Source organism: Periophthalmus magnuspinnatus, chromosome 3 (assembly GCF_009829125.3).
Source record: "Periophthalmus magnuspinnatus isolate fPerMag1 chromosome 3, fPerMag1.2.pri, whole genome shotgun sequence".
NCBI lineage: Eukaryota > Metazoa > Chordata > Actinopteri > Gobiiformes > Gobiidae > Periophthalmus > Periophthalmus magnuspinnatus.
The window spans coordinates 17,698,022-17,720,174 of record NC_047128.1 but is presented as its reverse complement, the minus strand read 5'-3'; the positions used below and the strand labels follow the sequence as shown (position 1 = coordinate 17,720,174).

Below are 22,153 nucleotides of genomic sequence, written 5' to 3'. Positions count from 1 at the left end.
GAAAAAAAAAAACACACACACACAAACACACATAATTTGATATTTTCCCCAAATGGTGCAACCCCATGTAATACTAGCACTAGAAGCGCACTAAATCACGAGGAGGGCGTATGGATAAACTGCAGTGAGTTATTTACATTTATTAACATATGATAGAGATTAATGTATGCTGGTGTGGTAGTTCTGTATATGAAAGGAAAGCTTGACGTGGAAGAATCAGAATTGCAAAGCAGGTCTCTCTGATGAGTTATCTAACGCATGTAGAAGACACGCATGGAGCCCTCTGTGTGTGATCAGAGCCCTAATAGCTCCATAAGCAAGTATGTGATTTGGCCGTTTAAGGTAAGCACAAATCAGTCTTTGATGTAACATTCTGGATCTCAACTAATAGCATACATTATAGACCCGCTACTCCTTTGGTCTGGGAAACATCATACCAAGTAATAAGACATTAGTGCACCATTTAAGGAAGGTGTTGGCTGGGGGTTCTGCATGCATGTCTATAGCGGAATATTCAGTAGTTACCATGGTGACATAATACACACATTAGCAATAATTACTAAAAACGTTTTAAGATAATACAAAATGGATTTAAACCACACATTTTCACCGACTGTAATCAGTGCGAGTGCTCATGGTCCTGTTTAGGTATTTCATTTTCAACAAAAAAGGTGAGGGTGACTGAAAAACTGTTTGCTATTGCTGGCTAGCTTGTGACTAATGTTATTTGAGAGGGTCTTGTTTAACAGCACAAATACATTTTTCTGTTGTAGCTCCAACTCAGTCAGTTCTTTATGGTCAGATTGTGTTAAAATAAAGCTCAGATTAAAGTCTAATTTGAGTGACAGAGCTTCAGACAGAGCAGTTCCACCAATTAGTTTCAGCCCCCAAGGGAATGTTGATGAAATCTGCTGTAAAGTATCAATTGGACGTCCCACCAGTGTGCTTATTTAGTGCTGTAACCATTTTGCTGTGTTGACATGATCTACACCAGTGATTCCCAAAGTAGACTGCTTGAGATATAATGAAGGGATTGTGTGTCATTAGGCTCGCTGGCTAGCCCGCTGTGCCGCAAAGCTAACGCTAACTCATAGAGAAATTGCATTTCTGTGCTGTGCCAGCCTCACAATGCCAGCTCAGTCCTACGCCATCAATAGTATAATACTCCTTACAATGGAAGCATAGCCAGACTAGACTGCACTAGACTGGAATGGACAATACTATCAGTGTCTTGAGTGTTCATGTATTTGGGTCTCATAATGGTAAATTAACTTTTGCTGTCTTAGAAATCCAGCCTCATGTCTCTCCTCCCAACTCTCAGGCTACTACAATTTATTCTACAACATTAGCTTTTATTAAAACATAAAATATAAAATAAAATAAAAACTATTACAACTTAAAGTAAAGTCTACTCAGTTGTTTTATATTTACATTACTTTAGTTTCTGTTAGTTTAAAGCAGAACTATTATGCAAAATCGACTTTTCAGAGCTTTTAACCATGTTATAGTTGTTTCTCCTTCTCATTAACCCTCAAAGTTGTGAGTGATTCTTGCATGTTTGACAGCTTCACGGCTCTTTATTGTGATGACATCTATGTCTGCTCCCGTTGGGCACCGCAGCTTTGTAACGTGGAAGTCAGTGGACTTGTTTCTTTTATTAAGTTGTTTTAGATTAATATTGCGAATAGCATCATAGATTACAACTGTGTAGCAGACATAAGCACAATATGTCTTTTTTAAATTTGTATTATGCCTCAAAATTCGCATTAGTGTGAGACACAAACACCCATCTTTATAAACATAGAAGTGTCTTCTGGTGAAGTTGTCCCCTCATTTATCAAATCTTTAATATGACAGTGACATCCACCAACAACTAGCTGTCCACTGCCTGACTTTTAAATAGTTTAATTTTAGCATGACTCAGCGAAAACCCCATAGAGCTATAATAGGACAGGAAGCAGTGAAACTAACAATGAGCTAGCTGGGCACTTGTGTACAGAGCCAATTGCTTCTGTAACATATTTTATAATGATGACTCCACCATCTTTATTAGTCATATAACACTGGCTCACAAACTTTTCACATCAAGTACCACCAAAGAAAACACTTGGCTTTCAGAGTACCAACAGATCTAAATCAAGTGCATAACAGGACTATTCCAGGTCTAATCTAAGACTAAACCAGGTCTAAAAGTCGACTATATTTTCCTCTGTAGTTCTAAACAGAAATTATCCAAAACAGGCCAAAAAAATGGACAACATGAACTTGTAATTGGGCAAACCCACAAACCGAAGAGCTGTCCAAGTACCTCAAGGAGCTTGTGTACTAGTTTGAGAAACACTGTTAATGTCATCTTGGACAAGAATGTTGCCATTGTATTGGGCAAAATAGTTGAGAGAAAAGGTTAAACCACCAGACTATACAAAAAACCCTATAGGGGAGTCTTAAATTTGATATTGCCCGGTTAAGAGTACACTAAATGCCCTCCTAAAACAAATACTGCTTAGATATCAGATAAATGCTTAAATATGGGGATTTAGTTGACGATAAATCGATCTGTAATGGACCATGGTGTCTTATCCAAAGTCACAGCAGTGCTTGAACTGGCGTTTTTTTTTGGTGTGTAGGTGATTGCTTAAGCCCTGCACCATGGCCACCCCCCACAGCTCTGACCTGCCAACACAGCATCTTATTCTCCATTGAATCCCAGAGCACAGTGTGGTGTGTCAAACCTTCAAAGGTGTGCTGGTCGACCACCAGCAGGCTGTGCACCTCCACCTCCTCTCCGAAGGACGTCTCGTGGGGAGAGGTGCTGCTGGGGAACAACTTACTGGAGCTGACGCTGCTGGAGAGGGCCTGCAGGTGGAGAGGAGGGGACAAAAACACTTGTGAGGAACAACTACTATATTACATATGTTTAAAAATGCATTCTGAAGGTCACATTAAAGCAAATAATCAAGTATCCCACATTCAGAGGTGGGTAGAGTAGTCAAAAATTGCACTTGAGTAAGAGAAATGTTACTTCAAAAATATTATTACACACAATACAAAATAGTGGTCCAGGAAAGTAAGAGTAAGGGAAAAAACTTGGGAAAACTACTACAGTTGGGACTCATCAGATTTATAATTTGAAGTTAATGAAGTTATTGAAGTAAATTTTCAACTGTTAACGATAACTGATCATTTGAAGGTGTGCGTCATCAATAACTGATGAAGTAAAACTGACAATACATTTTAAAAAACCTGATTTTTTTTTTTTTTATTTGCTTGTTTTATATAGGCCTAAATATGACTAAAGCAGACATACGATACATACAAATCCTTAAAAATATGACATTACCAAATATGAAGTAACAGTAGTGGGATGTACCCAGCTCATAAGCTCAATATAATTTAATTATAGACTTTCTATGTCCTGATGATGTTTTCATACAGGCCTAAATTTAGTATTTTTGTCACACTGTAAATGCTGTTTTATTTTGTTTTTTTCCTTGTTATTAACAATATGCTTCAGATAAGCCGTCTGTGGGTTTCATGCTTTGTGCAACATAGAGGGAAAGGGGAGGGCCCACAGCACCGTGGCTGGCTGATTCTTGGTGACACAAGCTCAAAGCAGCCACTGTGTATTTGTGAATATAGACAGTGAGTAAATAGAGAGGGAGACACAGACAGTCCTGTGCACAGTCCGTCTGCATTGGGCTGTTTAGTGAAACGTGTGTGTAACACAAGTCTTTTCTCCTCTGCACAGAGCACACTGTCACATGGTCTCAGCAGCAGCTCAAACAAATTCCTCTCGCTACACCACCTGTCCACTCGTTTCTTTGAGAACTAAAATGCTCTGACTCATTTACATGGCTTGTGAGATTTCATGTTAGAAGCCCATTTCCCCTCTCCCATGTCCTGGGGCTGGTAACAAAGCAGTTTCGCTGAAATATCTTTGGATCTATGTTTGAATTGGAATAATCGGTTTGACGTCATTATTGGCTGATGATTATTGGTTACCATCTCAGAATGTTTGAATTTTTACTACACAAATCTGTCTGTGTAATCAATCAATTGTCCAGGTCTGATCCATAGCAGAAGAAGAAATTTAAATCTGTCAACTGGACATTGACCAGAACTGAAGAAGCAGCTTGGATGAGCAGCGAAATGTCTTCACTCCTACAACGATTTGTCCAGGTGACTGATTTAAATTTCTTCTTTTACTACAGAAAGCTGTTCTAAAGTTGTTTTAAGGATATAAATGTCATCTTCAGTCTCTGCTCTGGTATAAGTTTATATACTTATAAAGTTTCTGTATCAGAACTTCAACGCAGCATCTCTACTTTTACTAATAACTACTCCTGGTACAATCAACATACAAAATCACAATACTTTGGATACAGCAAAAGGCGCGGTTTTAAATGTAGGCCTAAAATAGAAAGCAATAATGAAAGGCCAAATAGAAGGCAATAATGAAAATAACATTAGAAATATAGTTTGAAATTGTACCAGATTTGCAATTCTGAACACCCACATAGATAAATAGACAACTTAAGTTTTTATGAACCAACACAAACACAACTAAGAGAGCTAATTATTCTAATCATTATTATTGCATTTGCATTGCATCATCTCAAAAGTTTAACTCCACTGTCTTCAGATATTACACAAGTCCATGTAGCTTTCTGTATACTGTTTTTCTGCGAAGTCTGCACCTTCCCTCCTGCCAGAGAGGTGCAGCAATTAGAATGAAGAGGAGACATCTTAGCGTTGACATATGCTAGGTTTGGATACAGTGGCAGGCAGCATATATCGTCCCACACAAACCTGGCAATGACTCAAGCCAAAATACAGCAAGTAGTGATTTTTGGTTTACACTTAGCAGAGCTGTAAAGAATATCTTCATGTAATAAAGTTAAAAAAAAAAAAAAATCCCTAGAACAATTGTATTGCAAAAGCAGCTTTTTAGAGTGAAAATGAAACCAGTGTTTGCTGTCTGCGCTTTTCCCCCTGTGAACTGAGAAATAATACATGTAAGCTGTTAGCATGCTAGTTGTTTTTGGCATTACAGTAATAATTAGTATTAGGGTACTACCATTAGGGTTGTTAAAACTATTGAAAACCAGATACCAGATACTACAGATATGTTTATAAGTTTCACTCCTCTCCATTTGCTCCCCGAGTTAACTCACTCCCCTTTCAGAGCATCCTGCTAATGAAACTACCGCACATCGTATTAGATTTGCCAAGTTGCTGTTGCTGGATGATGTAGGCTTGTGGGTTACAAGGGTTCAAATAAGGCTCAGGAGAGATTGCTAAATTACTGAAACATGTATGGATGACATCTAAACTTCAAGCATTTTTGATGAAAGAACATTATAAGCACCTCTTTCAAATAAAAAGTCATCAGAGATTTGAATTGTTTAGATGATCTATAAAAACAGCTGCTGAACAAAACCAACATTTCAGAAGTGTGCTAGTGGCCAACAGGAATATTCATCTATTGTATCAGCAGGCCCCCAGTCGGATATAAATATTTTTACATAGTCAGCGTATCGAATAACGACACTGGCAAACAAGCCCTTGGGTGTGTAAACCACACTTCTTCAGTTCAGAAAGAACATGAGCAACTTATTATGAAGGGGTTGTGTATACAAGGTTATACTTTTCAAAAATAAACAACCTAAAAAATTGACTAAACTACTTAATTATATATCACACAAACTGTGTGCTGGATAGCCATTTATCTGCTTTTGTGGTTACAATTTCAGGCATTTTCAAACACTTTTCCAACCTTGAAATAGCCCGGCTTGCCATTTGGTTTTCGCAAAGTCTGTGTGGTATCAGCAGAGGTTCAATTTCCCTTTGGACCAATCGCAGTCGGGGAAAGATTTAGTCATTTCTTGAACCAAATCAAGATAGCGGCCATATTGGATAACATTTTACTGCAGCCGGATATTCATCTTAAAGGACAAATATTACACAGGGTGTCCATAAAGTCTCTTTACAGTTTAACAAATGTATTACGAAGATAAGATATCTTAATCACACTTGTTCTATTGTACTCAGTGGTTTTCAAAGTGTTTTTTTTAACCTTATTTAATACACCATTAGTTGCACGAAGCACATCAGGACAGTATTCGATTTCTTGCCATGTTCGCCTTTGTTATTAAACTTTTTTAATTGTAAAGTTACTGGCATTTAAACGTGATCTTGAGCACCTTTGCTTTGGCATTTCATTTTGTAGAACTTAAAATAATTGCCATCTGCAGATAATAGACACTTTGTTCCTATGGATACCTTCCCTAAACAGGGTACTGGGATTAACATGCATTTACTGTCAGCAGAGAGAATTACCATTTAAAAATAACTAGGATTAGAAACCTTTTCAGACATGGTTTGACGGCTGAAATGCTTAGCGCAATCCCAGGGATAATTTATGGACATTTACACAGCGCAGGAAACCTCTGGACTTTTGCCTGTGATGTAACAATCCTGGGAAATTCAAAATCACACTTTTTGAGTACTGGGAGGGGAGCTGACTTACTTAACAGAATTCCTTAAACAAGCGTGAATTAAGTAAAATACAACTCGAGATAGACATTTGATGAGTGAACAATGTTCCAACATAGTTAAAGGCTCAAAAAAGTCAATTGAGCATAATATGTGTCATTTAATTTCAGTAGTTTAATCAGGTAAAGAAAAACATAAGTAGACTAAAGAGGTTTCTGTCAAATTGTCTATGGGGCTTTTCATTTCAAGCTAACTCCTATTGCAACCAATCAAAACAGTTCAAATGTGTACTCCAGGCCATATAAACTAAGAAAAATACTCAAATTAAAATAAACATTCCTTATTCAAGCTGTTTATACCTAAGGCAGTACATCACCTGACCATGAACCTACTACAGGTATTTTGCAACGACCTTGAGTGCTAGCGTAAGGGTCGGTGTTAGCGTGGGTTAGCATGTGTTAGCGATGTGATGTAACCATACCTGGGTGCTTGCACTGGGCCTCACAGCAGATGTGGTTCCACTCACATCCTGGATCTCCACACGGCTGGACAGCACTCCGAAACACTGAGACACCTCCTGGTAACAGATCCGCCTGGAGGACGGGAAAATGGGGCACAGGAGGACAGAGAGAGGGAGTGAAAAACTAGTAGAGCAGACAAAAGAACCTGGATAATGCAGTACATGAGCGGAAGACTACATTTTTTTCATATGCATTTTTAACAATAGATATGCTTTTTTGCTGATAGACTGTCCATTACTTAAAAAAAATTTAACAAAGCTCGACAGGAACTCATTGCCCGATAGATAGATGAATAGCAGAGTACAAGCATAGCATTTTTTGAGACAATAAATAAATAAAAAAAACATGCACATACCTTTATTTACTAATCTAACTGGGTCAAAACGAAAACTTAACAGACTAAACCAAGTAACAAAAAAATAAAATATGTCTTTTTGTGCATTTTACAAAAAAGAGGGGGTATTTTACTTATATGGGGTATTACCTGCTAACACAACATATTTATATCGCCATGTTACCTTTTATTGTTTTGAAAAAAAAAAAAACTAAATGGTAAATACTCCCTCTTTAAAAAACAGTACTTTTCTGTAAAGTTGAGAGTTTTGTATTGTTGTGTGATATATTTATTTTTTTGTGATATTGATTATTGGTAAAGATAGACTGTTACACATCTGTTGCCCGATATATCAGGCCGATATTTGGACTTTTTAGCATATTGGTTATCGGCTTTTAATCTCAGGCTGATATATTTGTTTCGGTTGTTTTTCTGTCTAGAACATAAACAAAAAACTTTAATAAGAAAAGACAACTGCACTAAATGTGAAAAAGTTTGTGGTAAAAAGGGCTGTGGGTCAATTTGTTGTAAATTTAAATTGCATAATTTGAGGAAACTAATAAAAATCTGCCCTATATATCGGCCCAAAAAATATCGCCAGAGCATATCGGCCATTGGCAGCTCTGGATTCTAAACAATCAGTATGGCCCATGAAAACACACATATCGGTCAATCTCTAATTACTGTATCAGCCAATATTATGATAACGTTATTCTTGCAATATATTGTGCAGCCCTAGTTAGATCTGTACTGGTACTGGAATTCAATAATTGGCTCTGTGCACAACAGCGTTTAGCTAGCTCACTGTTATCAACACTACTTCTGCTCCTATTTTATCTCTATGGATTTTTTTGAGAATGCTAAAATAACATCATAGGAGTTACTGAGGATGGAACAAGTCTTAATCATCCAAATCAACAGCTCTCACCGCTGCATCTGCGCCTTTTTCTATCTAAAGATACATAACAGCACTGGTTGGCCAAGGCTCCAAGGAGATGTTGATTGTGATTCAAAACTTTAATTGGTGAAGTTTTGTGTAAAAGAATGGTCTAAAATGCTACTACTAAAATTATGTTAAAAGTAACTAGTATTTTAAGGAAAAGTACCAATGAAAAATATTACCCAAAGGCTCTGTACCCAATGTTTTTCCCACATGTATTTGAGCAAAATCTGTCTTGTCCCAGAACAGATACATTATATAACCAACTCCTCAGGTCAGAATAAGTCAGCTATGTACAGTCTGTATCTAATAAGAAAGCATTTTATTCTCCCATAATCAGGAAGTGCATGTTAGCATGTTAGTTGTCGTCAGCTTTGCCATCACAGCTAAACTCCACACTGGTCTCTGAGATTTATGAAAAGCACGGTGAATTAATACAATGTTTGGAATGCATAAGCTAAACTGAGGAATAATTTCGGCCAGCTGCTGTTTAAAATGATCTAGTTCTGTTTTTTACGCTTTTAAGACCGTAACAATAAGGTACAACACAGCAGTACCTGTACTTGAAGTCTAGTTGGGGTTTTTTTTCCCATGCAACGCCACGGTTACTTCAGTACAAATTATTACTGCTCTTTCCACCGTTGCTAAATAGTCATTTACAACTTGTACGTGCCAAATGATATATTTAATTAAGTTCAATATAAAATACAAAGTAGCAATTCATCAACAAAATGTTTTTGAAGTTTCAATAAAAGTTTCAAGGTGTTTTTTGCCCTACCGCTGATACTGGTAAAAAAAATTTTTTAGGTTTTACCATTTCTTTTTAGGTGCAGTGCATATTGAACATTACTATAAATGTTCCAAAACGCACTCAAACTACAGCAATAAGGTGAGGAATGTATGATGAGAACTTGTACATCTGTCGGCAAGATGATGGGATTTCATTTTAATGACATTTCCAGAGGGGTAAAGGAGGGCTTTATTCATTTAAAAAGTTATACTCTAGTCTCTGGCTCAGACTTTTAGCACATGAAATCTTTTATAGTAGATGTAGCGAAAAGGAACAGTGGGTAAAGGCAAATCAAATCAGAGCAAACCCTAGAAGCGGAGGAAAGCGAGTGCAAATATAAGCTATTTGAATCCTATTTGTACAAGGTGTGTGCTGGAGCGTCTGAGTGCTCTGACCTGGGAGATTCGTACAGAGGTACTGTGCGGATGTGCAGCTTCTGGATCTCATCTATGGTGCCAATGGTCAGGGTGCTGTTGTTAGCCAGAGCCAGACTGTGGGGAAGAGAAAAGAAAAAAAAATTACACAGAGAATAAAGACTGTGATGAAGCTCAAATGAGGAATATTGACGTAGCACTTAACATAAGTAGTAGGAGGAGAGAAGTATGCATTAATATCAAAGAAGTGGCTCTACTTAGTAACTGACGTCGGTATTATATACTGAGTTTTGGGGAATACATGTATTAAGCCATTATCATAATTATTATCCATAAAAAGAAATGTTTTATGGACAATTAGTAAAAATGCAGTCAATCTATTTTAGTATGTACGAAAGGGAGCAGGAAGAAGTATGAACATTTTTACTCCTACCCTTAGCAAAGTTCTAACACACATCATAAACTACTTCTGTGCAGCAGACACATTTAATAAAGTCTGCACACTTGCATCAAATATTAAAATCCCTCTAAGTCAGTAGTGTAAATCTGCCAAAGTTTGAATCTGTTAAGTTGTATTAGAGACAATGGCCTCTACCCAGCTAAATCACAGACATTAGCAGAGTCACAAAAGTATTTATAAACCTGGATATCGGTTGTTTTTAGAAAGCAGAATAGTACAATGCCCCAGATAGAAGTCAATATTCACGTATTATGTCATTATGTCATATGTCAATATATCATTTATCATATATGTATTTTACCCACCCTCCTTATAATCTTATCTCACCATAGAAGTATCATAGAATGTTTGCCATCATGCCATCTGACCCCAGTAAATGCTCACCATTTCCTAGTCAGTACTTAGTTCATCAGTGTTGAATTTGCTAACAAACCATACAAGCAGTAGCAGCAGTTAACAAATGTATTACCTGTCAGGATAGCCCTCAGAGTTGAGGGGGCACATGTAGTTGACCTCTTTCAGGTTGACATTGGAGAAGACCAGCTTGTGATTGGAGGAGTAGATGACTGTGGGTCGGTCAGAGCAGGCAAACACATTGGAGGTGGACAGGGATCTGAAAGTCCTGAGCACAGTGGGCTGGGTGCCCAGTGTCACCTTCTTGCGCTCACTGAGGGCCCCTGTGTGAGAGTGGGAGAGGACACAGGCAAGCTAATGCTAATGTAGATGACTGTAGTGCTGTGGAGAAATGTGTAGGAGGACAGGATTCTCTCAGGAGCAGAGGTGAACAGGACCTATGTGCACAAGTCTGCTGATTACACTAGAATGGTACATAAAGAGCAGCAACATCCAAAGTCTCTTAAGACCAGTGCATTTGTATTGAACTAAAAAGGATTTATTGTTTAGGGCAGATATTTCATTTTCATTTTTTTTAACAATCCTCAGGTCTGACATGCCTGAATAATACTGCACAAAATGAGTCAACTGAAACTATTCAATTAACTATTCAATCCTTGCCAAATAATTATCAGTCACTGGTTCAATCCAATTTTCTTTTCGACTAAGTAATTGATCTGCAATAAAACATCAGAAAAAAGTAGAGAGCAGAGTAGTGTTATTGTTTTTTTCAAAGATGGATTGAACGATTTACTACTATCTCACCTGCAACATCAAACTGCCTAATGCGCTGGAGGATAAGCAACTGAGCTTTACTTACACATTTTGTACATTGTTAAAAATTAATAGGACTTTAAAACACACAATTATGGTTAAGGTCATTCCTTTGCTTACATGTATTATATATTAATAATCATTACGGAGGCCAAGTATATAACAGAAGAAAGTTATAGTAAAAGCCAGTTAAATCTTTTACTATGGATCAGACCTGGACGACTAAGGGATTACACAGACAAAAGAAAGTTATATACCCAAAAGATCACCATACATATTTCATAATACACAGGCTTGTTAAAGAGCCTGTACGTGTATTTTTATATATTCTTCTTGAGATAAATGGTCTTTATATTATACAGGGTATTGTAAAAACAGGTAAATGAGGGAAAAAACAGCCTGAAAGACATAACCTATGGATTTTTCAAAGCATTTTGTTGGATAATAACCATAGATAAGCCACCGACAGGGTCACTTGTTTTCAGGAACATTGTTTGCGAAGAATCATGGGAAATAACTGCCAGACAGTTGATTCTCTGTCATGGTGCATTTTCAAGCATAAGAATACAACACTAGAGATTAATGTGAGCCATGTGGAAACAACTGCATGACACTATCTCAGACAGTTGGTTTCGTGTGATTGTGCAATATCACACTGGCAAAAAAGACTAATCGAGTGGGGCTACAGTTCAAACTCAAATATGTTCCTAATTTTTGGTCTAAAATCAGGTACAGGCCCTTAAAGAAAACGTCTCTTGCTATATATTTATAATCTATGACACCTGTGGATCATTATGATATAATTTGGGGACATTTTAAACAGCAATATTGATCTAAAACGACTTAAAAGAAACAAGTTTGCCGACTTCCGCGTTAGAAAATTGCAGTGCCCAACTGGAGCAAATGGTAGCATCACAACAAAAAGCTGCCCAGCTGTTGGCACCTTCGACGAATAGCTGCAGGTCACACTAGTGAGTAGTGGATTTTTTTTTCTTCATTTGTACAAAAATAGCTACGTGATGCTGCCGAATCCTACACATTTCAATGATTAAGAAAATAAAATTACTCTTAACATGCATGAATCACTCAAATACTTAAGAGGGTAAATGAGACTACACCATGGTCAAAAGCTCTAAAAAGACTGGATTTGGCCGCTTTAAAAGAAAAATTTCACATTGTCTCTCCTCTTCCAACAGCCTAAGCAGAACAGTGTTTGAGACAGAGACGTACCAGTGGTGAGGTCCAGTCCAAAGTAGAAGAGTGCTCCGTCTCCCAGCGCACACAGCAGGTAGTAGCTGCCCTCGAACGTAGTCATGAGGATGGAGCGGGGGATGATCTCTGAAAGGACACAGCCAAATCAGTTATTCCCTGAGCACTACTGTACCCAACCATCCCTCCCACCCAGCCAGCCCCCCAGCCCGCAGGAGCAGAGAGGGAGAAATGTCAGCGAATGCATTGGACACAAAAATCTATGACTTATAGCTCAGGCTGGCAGCAAACTTTATACAACAAGTACAGGCTGCGCCGTAAATAAAACATCAGACTTTTCTACTATTGAATATAAGAATTTAGAGAGGGCAGGCAATGTAACAATTTTATTCATTTTCAAGGGCCCATACGTTCTGATCTATGTTATAATGTTGTTTCCTCATCAAAAATATACCCAGAGTTGTGTTTTGTTTTATTCTCGCATGTTTAACACAAAAATCTGGTACTCCATTCTACCTTGTGATGTCACATGGTAATACAGAAAGTGCTCTTGTGTGCTTTTAAACTCCATATACCTTCACTAGAATCATTTGGATGATTCCAGCCCTGGAACTGTCAATTTCTACTGAACTAAAGGTAAAAGGTAGCTGTTAACATCATAAGGTGGAACAAAGCATTTTGCGCTTTGGAGATGTAGACAGACTAACAATAGTTACTCAAACGTGGGAAAGAAACAAAACACAACTCCGGGTATGTTTTTGAAGAGGTAACAATGTTCTAACATAGCTAAACACGAGTAAATTTTGTGTAATACAGAATCTTATGTTGAGAGATATAGTGAGTATATAGTGATTCAGGAGATGTTATGATATTACACATGTTGTCCACTTTTCCCACCCAATCCTCCTATAGGTCAATATCTGTCATCTGAGTGAAGTGGATTTAACCAATTAAAGGTGCACTATGTAATTTTCTAGTGGAGGGTCTGCAGCCTGCTTGCCTCCATGCTTTGCCTGCAATTTTGCAGTATGGCCTTAAAGAGGGGGTATTACACCTCTATGGGGTATTAATAGTTAACACATTACACATCTAGATGTACATGTTACCTTTTAGTGTTTTGAAAATGCTATTCGACAAAAACAGTGTATTAAGATGTTTAAAAAACGACGGTCTGAGTACCTCCTCCCTTTGCTCTCCATGCCAAGTCATTCTCCTTCAGAGTGTAATCACAACACAATCGTGTGCATTTCACTAATAAAATTTCTGCACATCACATCAAGTTTGTGAAGTTGTAGTGTATTGTTTTGTATCATGCTTTTGTATTTATGGAAAATTGACATGTGGGAAAATAGGTGACATGGGCTTGTGGACTGAGCATTTGAAAGAATCTCACTGCTAATTGTAAGGAGGGCTCGAATAGGGCCCGGGAGAGATTGCAAGATTACTCAAACAGGCACTGATGCCATACAACCTCTTTAGGCATGATTTTGAGGAGAGAACAATGTTATAATATGGAAAGTTCCAAAAACTTGCATAATACTCCCTCCTTAAATACTCCATGGAGGCAAGCAGGCAAAATAACAGGTCACATCTGTGAAGAGGCGACCCTGCTCAGTGTATCTCAAGGTATTTTTGAGCAATAAAAACATCTGTAATTGAAGAAAGGTTAATGCCATACTATACAGTCCAGGCAAAGCATTATCATCTCCATGCAGACAAGCAAATACATGCGGTGTGAATGACCAATGATGAAGTATCAAAAATATACCCTTGGCCTTGTAATGGGGAGTGTGTGCAGCGGTCAGTCTGGCCTGTCTGAGCAGCTCCTGTGACAGTGTGAGGAGGATATGGTCCACTGCATCAAACACAGGCCAGGGATCAGACTGGACACAGCCTAACTCCCAGAGTGTTAAACCCCACTGAAGACTGAGTGGATATGGCATAATGTTACATTTTTGTATTTTGTGTATAAAAAGTGTATAAAATCAACTAAATCTTTTTCAGGGTGGTAAATTGGTTTGGTTTGCAATTGTAAAATGGCATACTATTGTTAAAGTGGAACTAAACACTAAATCCACTTTTTCCACTGCTAAAATATGTATATTGTTTTTTGTATAGCATTAATTACAGTTTCAAATAATTTCAACGTTAGTGTAAACTAGGTAAATTTGCATCTTTTTGGTCAAAAACATCTAAAGTGTGCGCTGACTTCAGTGGCCACTGCAATTTGTAGTAGTTGGTAACTTCACGTCTACATTACAGACAGATTACAAACGCCTATCTGAAGGGGGGGGGGGGGGTTGGATTATACCTATAGATCCACCCCTCCTCCCCCTTCCTCTCTTCTTTAGTGTACAGACACTGCGCAGTTTAGCAGCTCTATTTGAAATGTGTTTGTGGAAGGAATTTGTGTTTAGTCCCACTTTAAAATCAAAATGGCAACTTTAGTTCAAACCTATTTTAAACACATCACTTCACTATTATCTTCTTCTTCACTATTGCTAAAAGAATGTGTTTATCTTGAGCTAATTTATATCCATTGTACCTTTACTTTTTACATAAATACACACAGAGATGGGATGGTATGACACGTCTACAATATAATCGTGACCAAAAATTCCATGGTATGTCAGTATACGGTGTAGTTGCATATTTTATAATGCCTAACAAAAACAAGACTGCACTACTTTACTGTGCAGACATTTGCCCTGATATTTAGGGATACGCCAATCCAGCTTTCTCAGGTCTGACCGATACCAGAGCAGAGACCAAATAAAGCAATTATTAAAACAGATCCATGTCCAGATCCATGTGTTATGTAGCTGTTATTTATCTGTCAACTAACTACAGAACAACTCTGTATAAATAAAAATAAATACAAATTCAAACATTCTGAGACTTTCTGGGTCATCCACAGCCAGTAGATGGTCTCATAATATCAGTTCATATGTCCAGCCAGAATATCAGATGAAGCCGTCATTTGGAAGTCAATATACGATCCACCAATTTTGTCAGTATCAGCGCCAATCTCCAATATCTCCAGTATCTCCAGTATCTCCAGTATTGGATCGTTGCATCCCTACTGATAATGGATCTGTTTTTACTCAAAGCAAGTAGCCAACAGTGATGAGATCTATATGACAGGCATACACAGACTGAAATAAAAGTTCTGATTATGTGTGGTTATTTACTATATTTGCGACGTGACAGACCTATATATGATTATGAACCCAAGCCTTCCACTGACTCAGTGAAATAAATGAGTTCTGTGAAAACTGTCAAGAAGCCCATCCTGATACCGTGGCATTTCAGTACAGCAGAATACCTTAAAGCAATAGTATGCAACTTTCTGGAGGTGGCACATCACCTGCATTATTCCATGGAAACAGAATGTTAAACCCTTACTTCGCAACATTCTCTATGGAGATATATATACTTTATACTGTGGATGATTATAGCCAAAGGAACAACATTTCCATAGCAACAAGCAGTAAGAGGCCCTCCTCCAGGCCAAATAACAGTCAGATTTGTGGAGATGCGAGCCCACTCACACATAAGAACGCATGTTTTTCTACACTTTTCCAATAAAATCATCCAAAATGAAAGAAACATGCTTTTATTTTAAAAGTTTACGTACTATGGCTTAATACTGAGTTCTAAAAAAAGTTAGTGTGTTCAAACTTTTGACTGTAGTGTACTTCTCTTTTTCAATGTTTTTTTTATTACATTTACTACTTTCTATATTTAAAAGACAACAAATATATGATGCAAGATGTATGGGGAGAAAAAAAAAGCTCAAACACATGCTGCAAACCCTTGACCTCAAATGTGTGAAAGAAACAAAACACAACTCCGGGCATGTTTTTGAAGCGGTAACAATGTTCTAACATAGGTAAAAGCTCACAAGAGTCAATTTTCCATAATATAGGATCTTATGTACAGAGATATAGTGAGTATATAGTGATTCAGGAGATGTTATTTGTAATTCAGCTTTAAGATCAAAACGCATGTTGTCCACTTTTCCCACCCAATCCTCCTAGTGGTCAATATCTGTCATCATCTGAATGAAGTGGATTTAAACATTTAAAGGTGCATTATGTAATTTTCTAGTGGAGGGTCTGAAAACTGCTTGCCTCCATTCTTTACCTGCAGTGTTTTGCAGTACGGCCTTAAACCCTTGACCTTTTCGTAATGAGCTTCATGATGAATTCACATGAAATGTTTTTCACTTCACAACTGTACCTTATCAGGGTAAAGAAATGCTGAAAGTGCAGACGAGTGGTCAAAGCAAAGGGTAACTTTAAAAAAATTCTACTTCTGTAAACAAGTTTTGAGTTATTTTTAGTTTGCTACTTTCCTTATGTACCAGTTCATAGTTCTGATGCCTTCAGTGAGAATCTACCATGTAAATAATCACTGAAATAAAAAGAACCACAAATGAAAAAGTGTCCAAACTTTTGACAGTTCAAAAAACAACAAAACATGCTTTACGTTTACCGTGAGCTACACATTGACCATGAGAACAAAACACTGCAATTATAAGAGTTGTTTTAAAGAGGGGGTATTTTACTTCTGTGGGGTGTTAATGAAGTAATGAATGAAGTATGGAGTATTAACAGCATAACATATTTAGATCACCATGTTACCTTTTATTGTTTTGACACTCTGAGTCTCTCCTCCATTTGCTCCCTGTGTTCAACCACTCCCCCTTCAGAGCGCTACACAACACAATCAGCGTGCATCCCGCTAATGAAACTATTGCAGATTGCATAAGATTTATAAAGCTATAACATTAGGCAGAATCTTACAGCTAACCATAAAGGGGGCTCAAATAGGGCCTGGAAGAGGTCGCTAAAATATTCAAACATGCATGGATGCCATCTCAAACCTCTTCAGGCATGTTTTTGTTGATGGAACAAAGTTATAACATGGTCAAAAGCTAAAAATAAAAATGATTTGGCATAATACCCCCTCTTTAACATCTGTGTCCTCCTCAAATGATAAAAAATGCAAATTAACTACATGGAAAGCACAACAAAATGAATGGAGCAGGCTGTTGGTAGCGCTGTGTGTCTCCTCACCTCCTCCCAACATCTCCTTGTGTAAGGCTGTGAAGCAGGGCAGCTTGAGGACACGTGCAGATATGTCCGTCCATAGTCCCACGGCGCACAGGGGGGACTCACCGCCCGGCTCCCCCAGAGGAGTGATGTCTAGGCAGGCCACCTCGTGTTCCATCTCGGTGGTGCTAAGGAGGACAGGAAACAAGCAGAGGATGGGGTGAGAATGCGTTAATGATGTTATGCAAAATAAACACTCAACACACAATTTCCAAGGCACATGTATTTCAATGTAATAATTCCTTAACCTTATATATAGAGTCTTGTATTGTGTCTAGAGTGTTGTCACAACAGTAAAATTTCAAACTCGATTTTGATACTAAGGAATAGACTCAATATATAATACTGATTCCGATACCACAGTGATCATTAAAAACACAGTAGAACGTAACATTCAACATTAAATCATAGTACTTTATTTTACCATGTGGTCTTATGACAGTAATCCCTCAGTCGCCCAGGTAGGTTCCATAGCGGTCCATAGGAGTATGTTATTCTACGTGGTCTTATACTTATTTTCATACAGCTCAAGATCATTCTAAAGCTATTTAGGAAAGGTTAACTTCTGTCCTGAGGATGTCACTTTTTAGTATTGATACTTGCTCAAATAAGTATCTAGTTTCAAAACTAGTTTTAGTATCGATTACTATCAGATTTTTGATATTTTGACAACCCTAATAAAGTAAGTTTAAATAACAAAAGTCCCAAAACAATTTAATGCTTTAATAGGCTACAGTTTCTTTGACCAGTAACAATCCCAAACTTAAACATGAAGCATTTCATTTTAGCAATCAACTGTCATCACAACTGGTTCAATTCTGAGACATGCCAAAAAAAACCCATTTATTTCATCCATTTGGTATAAATGAACATATCCTCTAATGTTTAACTAAATGCTAAAGAATGCACTAGGACTAAACCAGGTCTAAACCACTATGATGTAGAGTTGTCAATAGTATCAAAATCAGATACTAATCAATACTAAAAACCAATATCGAAACTAGACACTCATTTGAGAAAGAAAGTACTATTATTTTGAAAATTTCACTCTAAATGAATTTCGATGAGTTGCGATTTATTGCATGGTGTAAGCAAAGGTCAAATATAATGAGGGTTTTTTTGTCTCCTAGCTCTTTATTTTACCTTTTACGCTTAAATATACTGTAGTATTCACCCAGGGTTGGGCTGGTTTGACTTGAATATGATTTTGTATGCATCTGGGACCAAGTTATTTGAAAATATCCAAATAAAAGGCAAAATAATATAAAAAGGCTTATTTTCCTAATGTCTACAATCCATTATTTGAATGTAATTTTATTTAACCTTTTGAAGCTGAACTATTTTTTCCTGTGGTTGTCCTGTGTAGTCTGCTGCTCCTTTCTGCTCACTATGAGCCTAAGAAGGCTGCTAAAGTCCTGGCTTAGTCTTGCTTTAGTCTTAATTCATGTCTGGTAAAGGTCAGTCCCCTTATTTGGTCCTTTTTTAGTCCTGGTTCAGTTGCAGTCCTAGTTCAAAACACCTCACTGATTACTAATCGTGGGATATTAATATCTCCGTAGTTTTCACAGTAAACATGATTGACACGAACATAAACTCCGCGCATTACCGCTGATAGATTGCTAATCCTCTGTGCGCATATTGAATCATGTATTTAGCGTCACTCTTGTTCTCAGTCTCACTGGTTCTTTTGGAGACTTTAGTTTAGCTCAGACGGAGCTTGGACTTGCCTCTGCCACACTGTCTGTAAAGCTAGGAGAAAGGAAAAGGTGAGTTCAGCGGCTCACAGACCTCAGCGAGGCTCCTTGATCCAGCTTTATTGATTGATACATATGACCTGCATTAAAATGTGGTAAAATAATTAATTGTGATTAATTCTTTTTTGAGTTAACATGATAAAACACATTAATGTGCCCAGCCCTAATATTTTTAATCTTCACTGTGGCATCATAATCTGTATTGGGTATTGAGTGAATTAATTTAATCAAAATAGAGTTTGAAATGTTAGTATTGTCCTACCCAAATGATGAGTCCTGTGGGTCTAAACCAGAACTACAGAACTAGGACTAAACCAGGACCTAAGCCAAGACTAAACCAGGTGGTGATGTTAAACATCATCATCACTATCTAAAATGATGTGTACCAATATGTCAAAAGCACTTCTAAACCAGGACTAGGCCAGGATGATATGGCTAAAAGAGAGAAGAAAGAGAGAAACTTGGTAACAACAATGTAACTGACAACACACCTCAGGCTGCTTAAAGATGGCTTGTTTAATAGATGTACTTGTTTCAGGGTATTTATAGCTGTAAGTCGTGCTTCCACTCCTCACGCCTTCTCTCTGTCATTAGTTTGAAGTCTCTGCAGAGCCTCCAGAGTCAGTGGCTCTAGGCTTTAGCTGTCTCAAATATAACCCAGCGTGAACCAGAGCTAAACCCAGACTACAGAACAGAATTTTTATAATCTTTTTTATAATGTTGTTTCCTCATCAAAAATACACCTGGAGTTGTGCTTTGTTTCATTCACACATGTTTAACAAACAAAGCCAGCATATTTAGGCTATGTTCTTTTGTCAAACTGAAAATTGTGATGTCATTGAGTGGTGTTACAGGAAACACTCCCTGGTGTTTTTAAACTGCCTACACCTTTGACAGAATCATTTGAAAAATTTGCAGTCCTACAGCTATTGTTTTAGTCTTGTTGAAATGTCTTTGCTCCTCTGTGCACCAGAATATGTTGTAGACTTTCTGTGGTAATCCCATGATGGCTAAAAGCTCACAAGTGTCAATTTTGCATAATATGGGACCTTTAAAGCAGGGTCTGAGACCAAGAACTTCAGAACAAGACTAAACTATATCAGGACTAAACCAGGACATGATAGACCTACCTGATCTGTTTAAGTTCCCCAGCCAGGATCTGCAGGTAGTAGAGCGCCCGCCCCACAGCGAGCACCACCTGGGTGTGGTTACAGGCGGCCACGCTGATGTTCCTCCCCTGGGGCTCCTTCCACTCACTCACGAGGGCCTTACTGTCTTGGAGTACCAGCCGCACTGAGCCAGATGTTATCTGCAACAACAATGAGTCTAATTACAATACACGTAGGTCTTAATAGTTACATAACCTGTCAATGCTGTGGTTGAGATCTACAAATAGGGTTGGGCAACTCATTGATATATATTTTTTTGAGATCGAGTCTTGTCAAATAGGCTTGTTTAATCCTAATTTTAGACCTATATCAAATCTAAATTAGGATTAAACAAGGTCTACAATTTGACTAAACCAGGTCTAAAATGAGACTAAACCATGTATAATGTATTTCAACAAATAACATATTTAGATCACCATGTTGACTTTTTTTTTATTTTGAAACTGCTATATTCCCCGAAAACAACAGACTAACATTTAGTTTTTGATGCTCTGAGTCCCCCATCGTTTTGCTCCCTGCACCAAGTCACTCCCCCTTCGGAGCCCTACCACAACACAATCAGTGTGCATCAAGTTGCTGTGTACAGTTTTTTTATTATGTTTGTGTATATTTGTAGAGAATTGTCATGTGGCAGCATGGACGTAGACTTGTGGGCTGAGCACTGCACTCTTACAGCCAACCGTAAAAAGAGTTTGAATAGGACCCAGGGAGAGATTGCTAAATTGCTGAAACATTCATTAATGAAATGTCGTCAGGCATGTTTTTTGATGAGGGGAACAACATTATATCATGGTAGAAAGCGAAAACAATAAAACAAAAACAAAAAACACACATAATTTTGCATAATATCCCTTTCTAATCTTGGTTTTAAATAATAATTTAAGAAAGTAGGAATACAAATATACAAATAACTTTAAAACTTAAAAAAAATACATTAGAGTAAATTAGTGGACATAGTCTGTATTAGTATTGATTTTAACTGGACAAGACAAGAGATAAAAGAATATTATAGATCAACTATCCTAAAAAATCTATTAAAAAGTGTCCACACGGAATTGAGTGAGTGACAGGTGTTACTCTACGGACCACCCCGATGCTTGATGACTGACAATGAAATAAATGCCATCTGTAAAAGTCTATTTAAAAATGTTTTGGCCTGGGAAGAGACTGCATATTTATGGAAATGAGAAAAAGATGGAGATTTGTGTGACAACGGGTTTGGTTTTAATTTGATTAGAGGCAATTGTAATGTCGACAATAAACCTTTGCTTGTATCAAATATTCACTTCAACAATCAAGTATACAATTGTGCATAAATTGGGTTCAAAAGTTGCACATGCAGGCGAAAATCCTGGTGGAGCTAGTAATTAAAATTTAAACATGCAGGAATAACTTATATCTGAATGCTTATTTAAATGTAATTGCAATAACCCATACAATACACAGAAAGTTCCCCAAGGCAATAGAGAAATGCTAATTTAAAAGAAAAAGTACGGTTTAAACAGTGCTGTGGTAACTATTTAAAGGTCCCTTATTATGTAAAATTGACTCTCGTGAGCTTTAAGCCATTTTAAAACATTGCTATCTCATCAAAAACAGACCTGGATTCATGGTTTGTTTCATTCACACATGTTTGAGTAACACTTTATTATTAGTCTGTCTATATCTCCAAAGCTCAAAATGCTCTGTTCACCTTATGATATCATGAAGTGGTAGTTTTCAAGTTTACAGCTACCATTTACATTTTATTCAGTAGAGATGGCTGAAATTATCCAAATGATTCTAGTTAAGGTGTACGGAGTTTAAAAACACAGTGCAGCACT

The 22,153-nt window shown here is 37.5% G+C and overlaps 1 protein-coding gene across 1 annotated transcript in view; it reads right to left on the bottom strand.

Annotated features, from left to right (window-relative positions):
* ddb1 (damage-specific DNA binding protein 1) overlaps positions 1–22,153 on the bottom strand; it is a 92,052-nt gene that overhangs the window by 39,521 nt on the left and 30,378 nt on the right. Inside the window, exons 12-18 of the mRNA XM_055229847.1 lie at positions 20,292–20,470; positions 17,372–17,535; positions 12,312–12,419; positions 10,384–10,591; positions 9,476–9,571; positions 6,977–7,088; positions 2,733–2,856 (exon numbers count right to left, since the gene is read on the bottom strand). Of these exons, the coding sequence (XP_055085822.1) occupies positions 2,733–2,856; positions 6,977–7,088; positions 9,476–9,571; positions 10,384–10,591; positions 12,312–12,419; positions 17,372–17,535; positions 20,292–20,470 (991 nt within the window). The remainder of the gene's footprint in view (positions 1–2,732; positions 2,857–6,976; positions 7,089–9,475; positions 9,572–10,383; positions 10,592–12,311; positions 12,420–17,371; positions 17,536–20,291; positions 20,471–22,153) is intronic.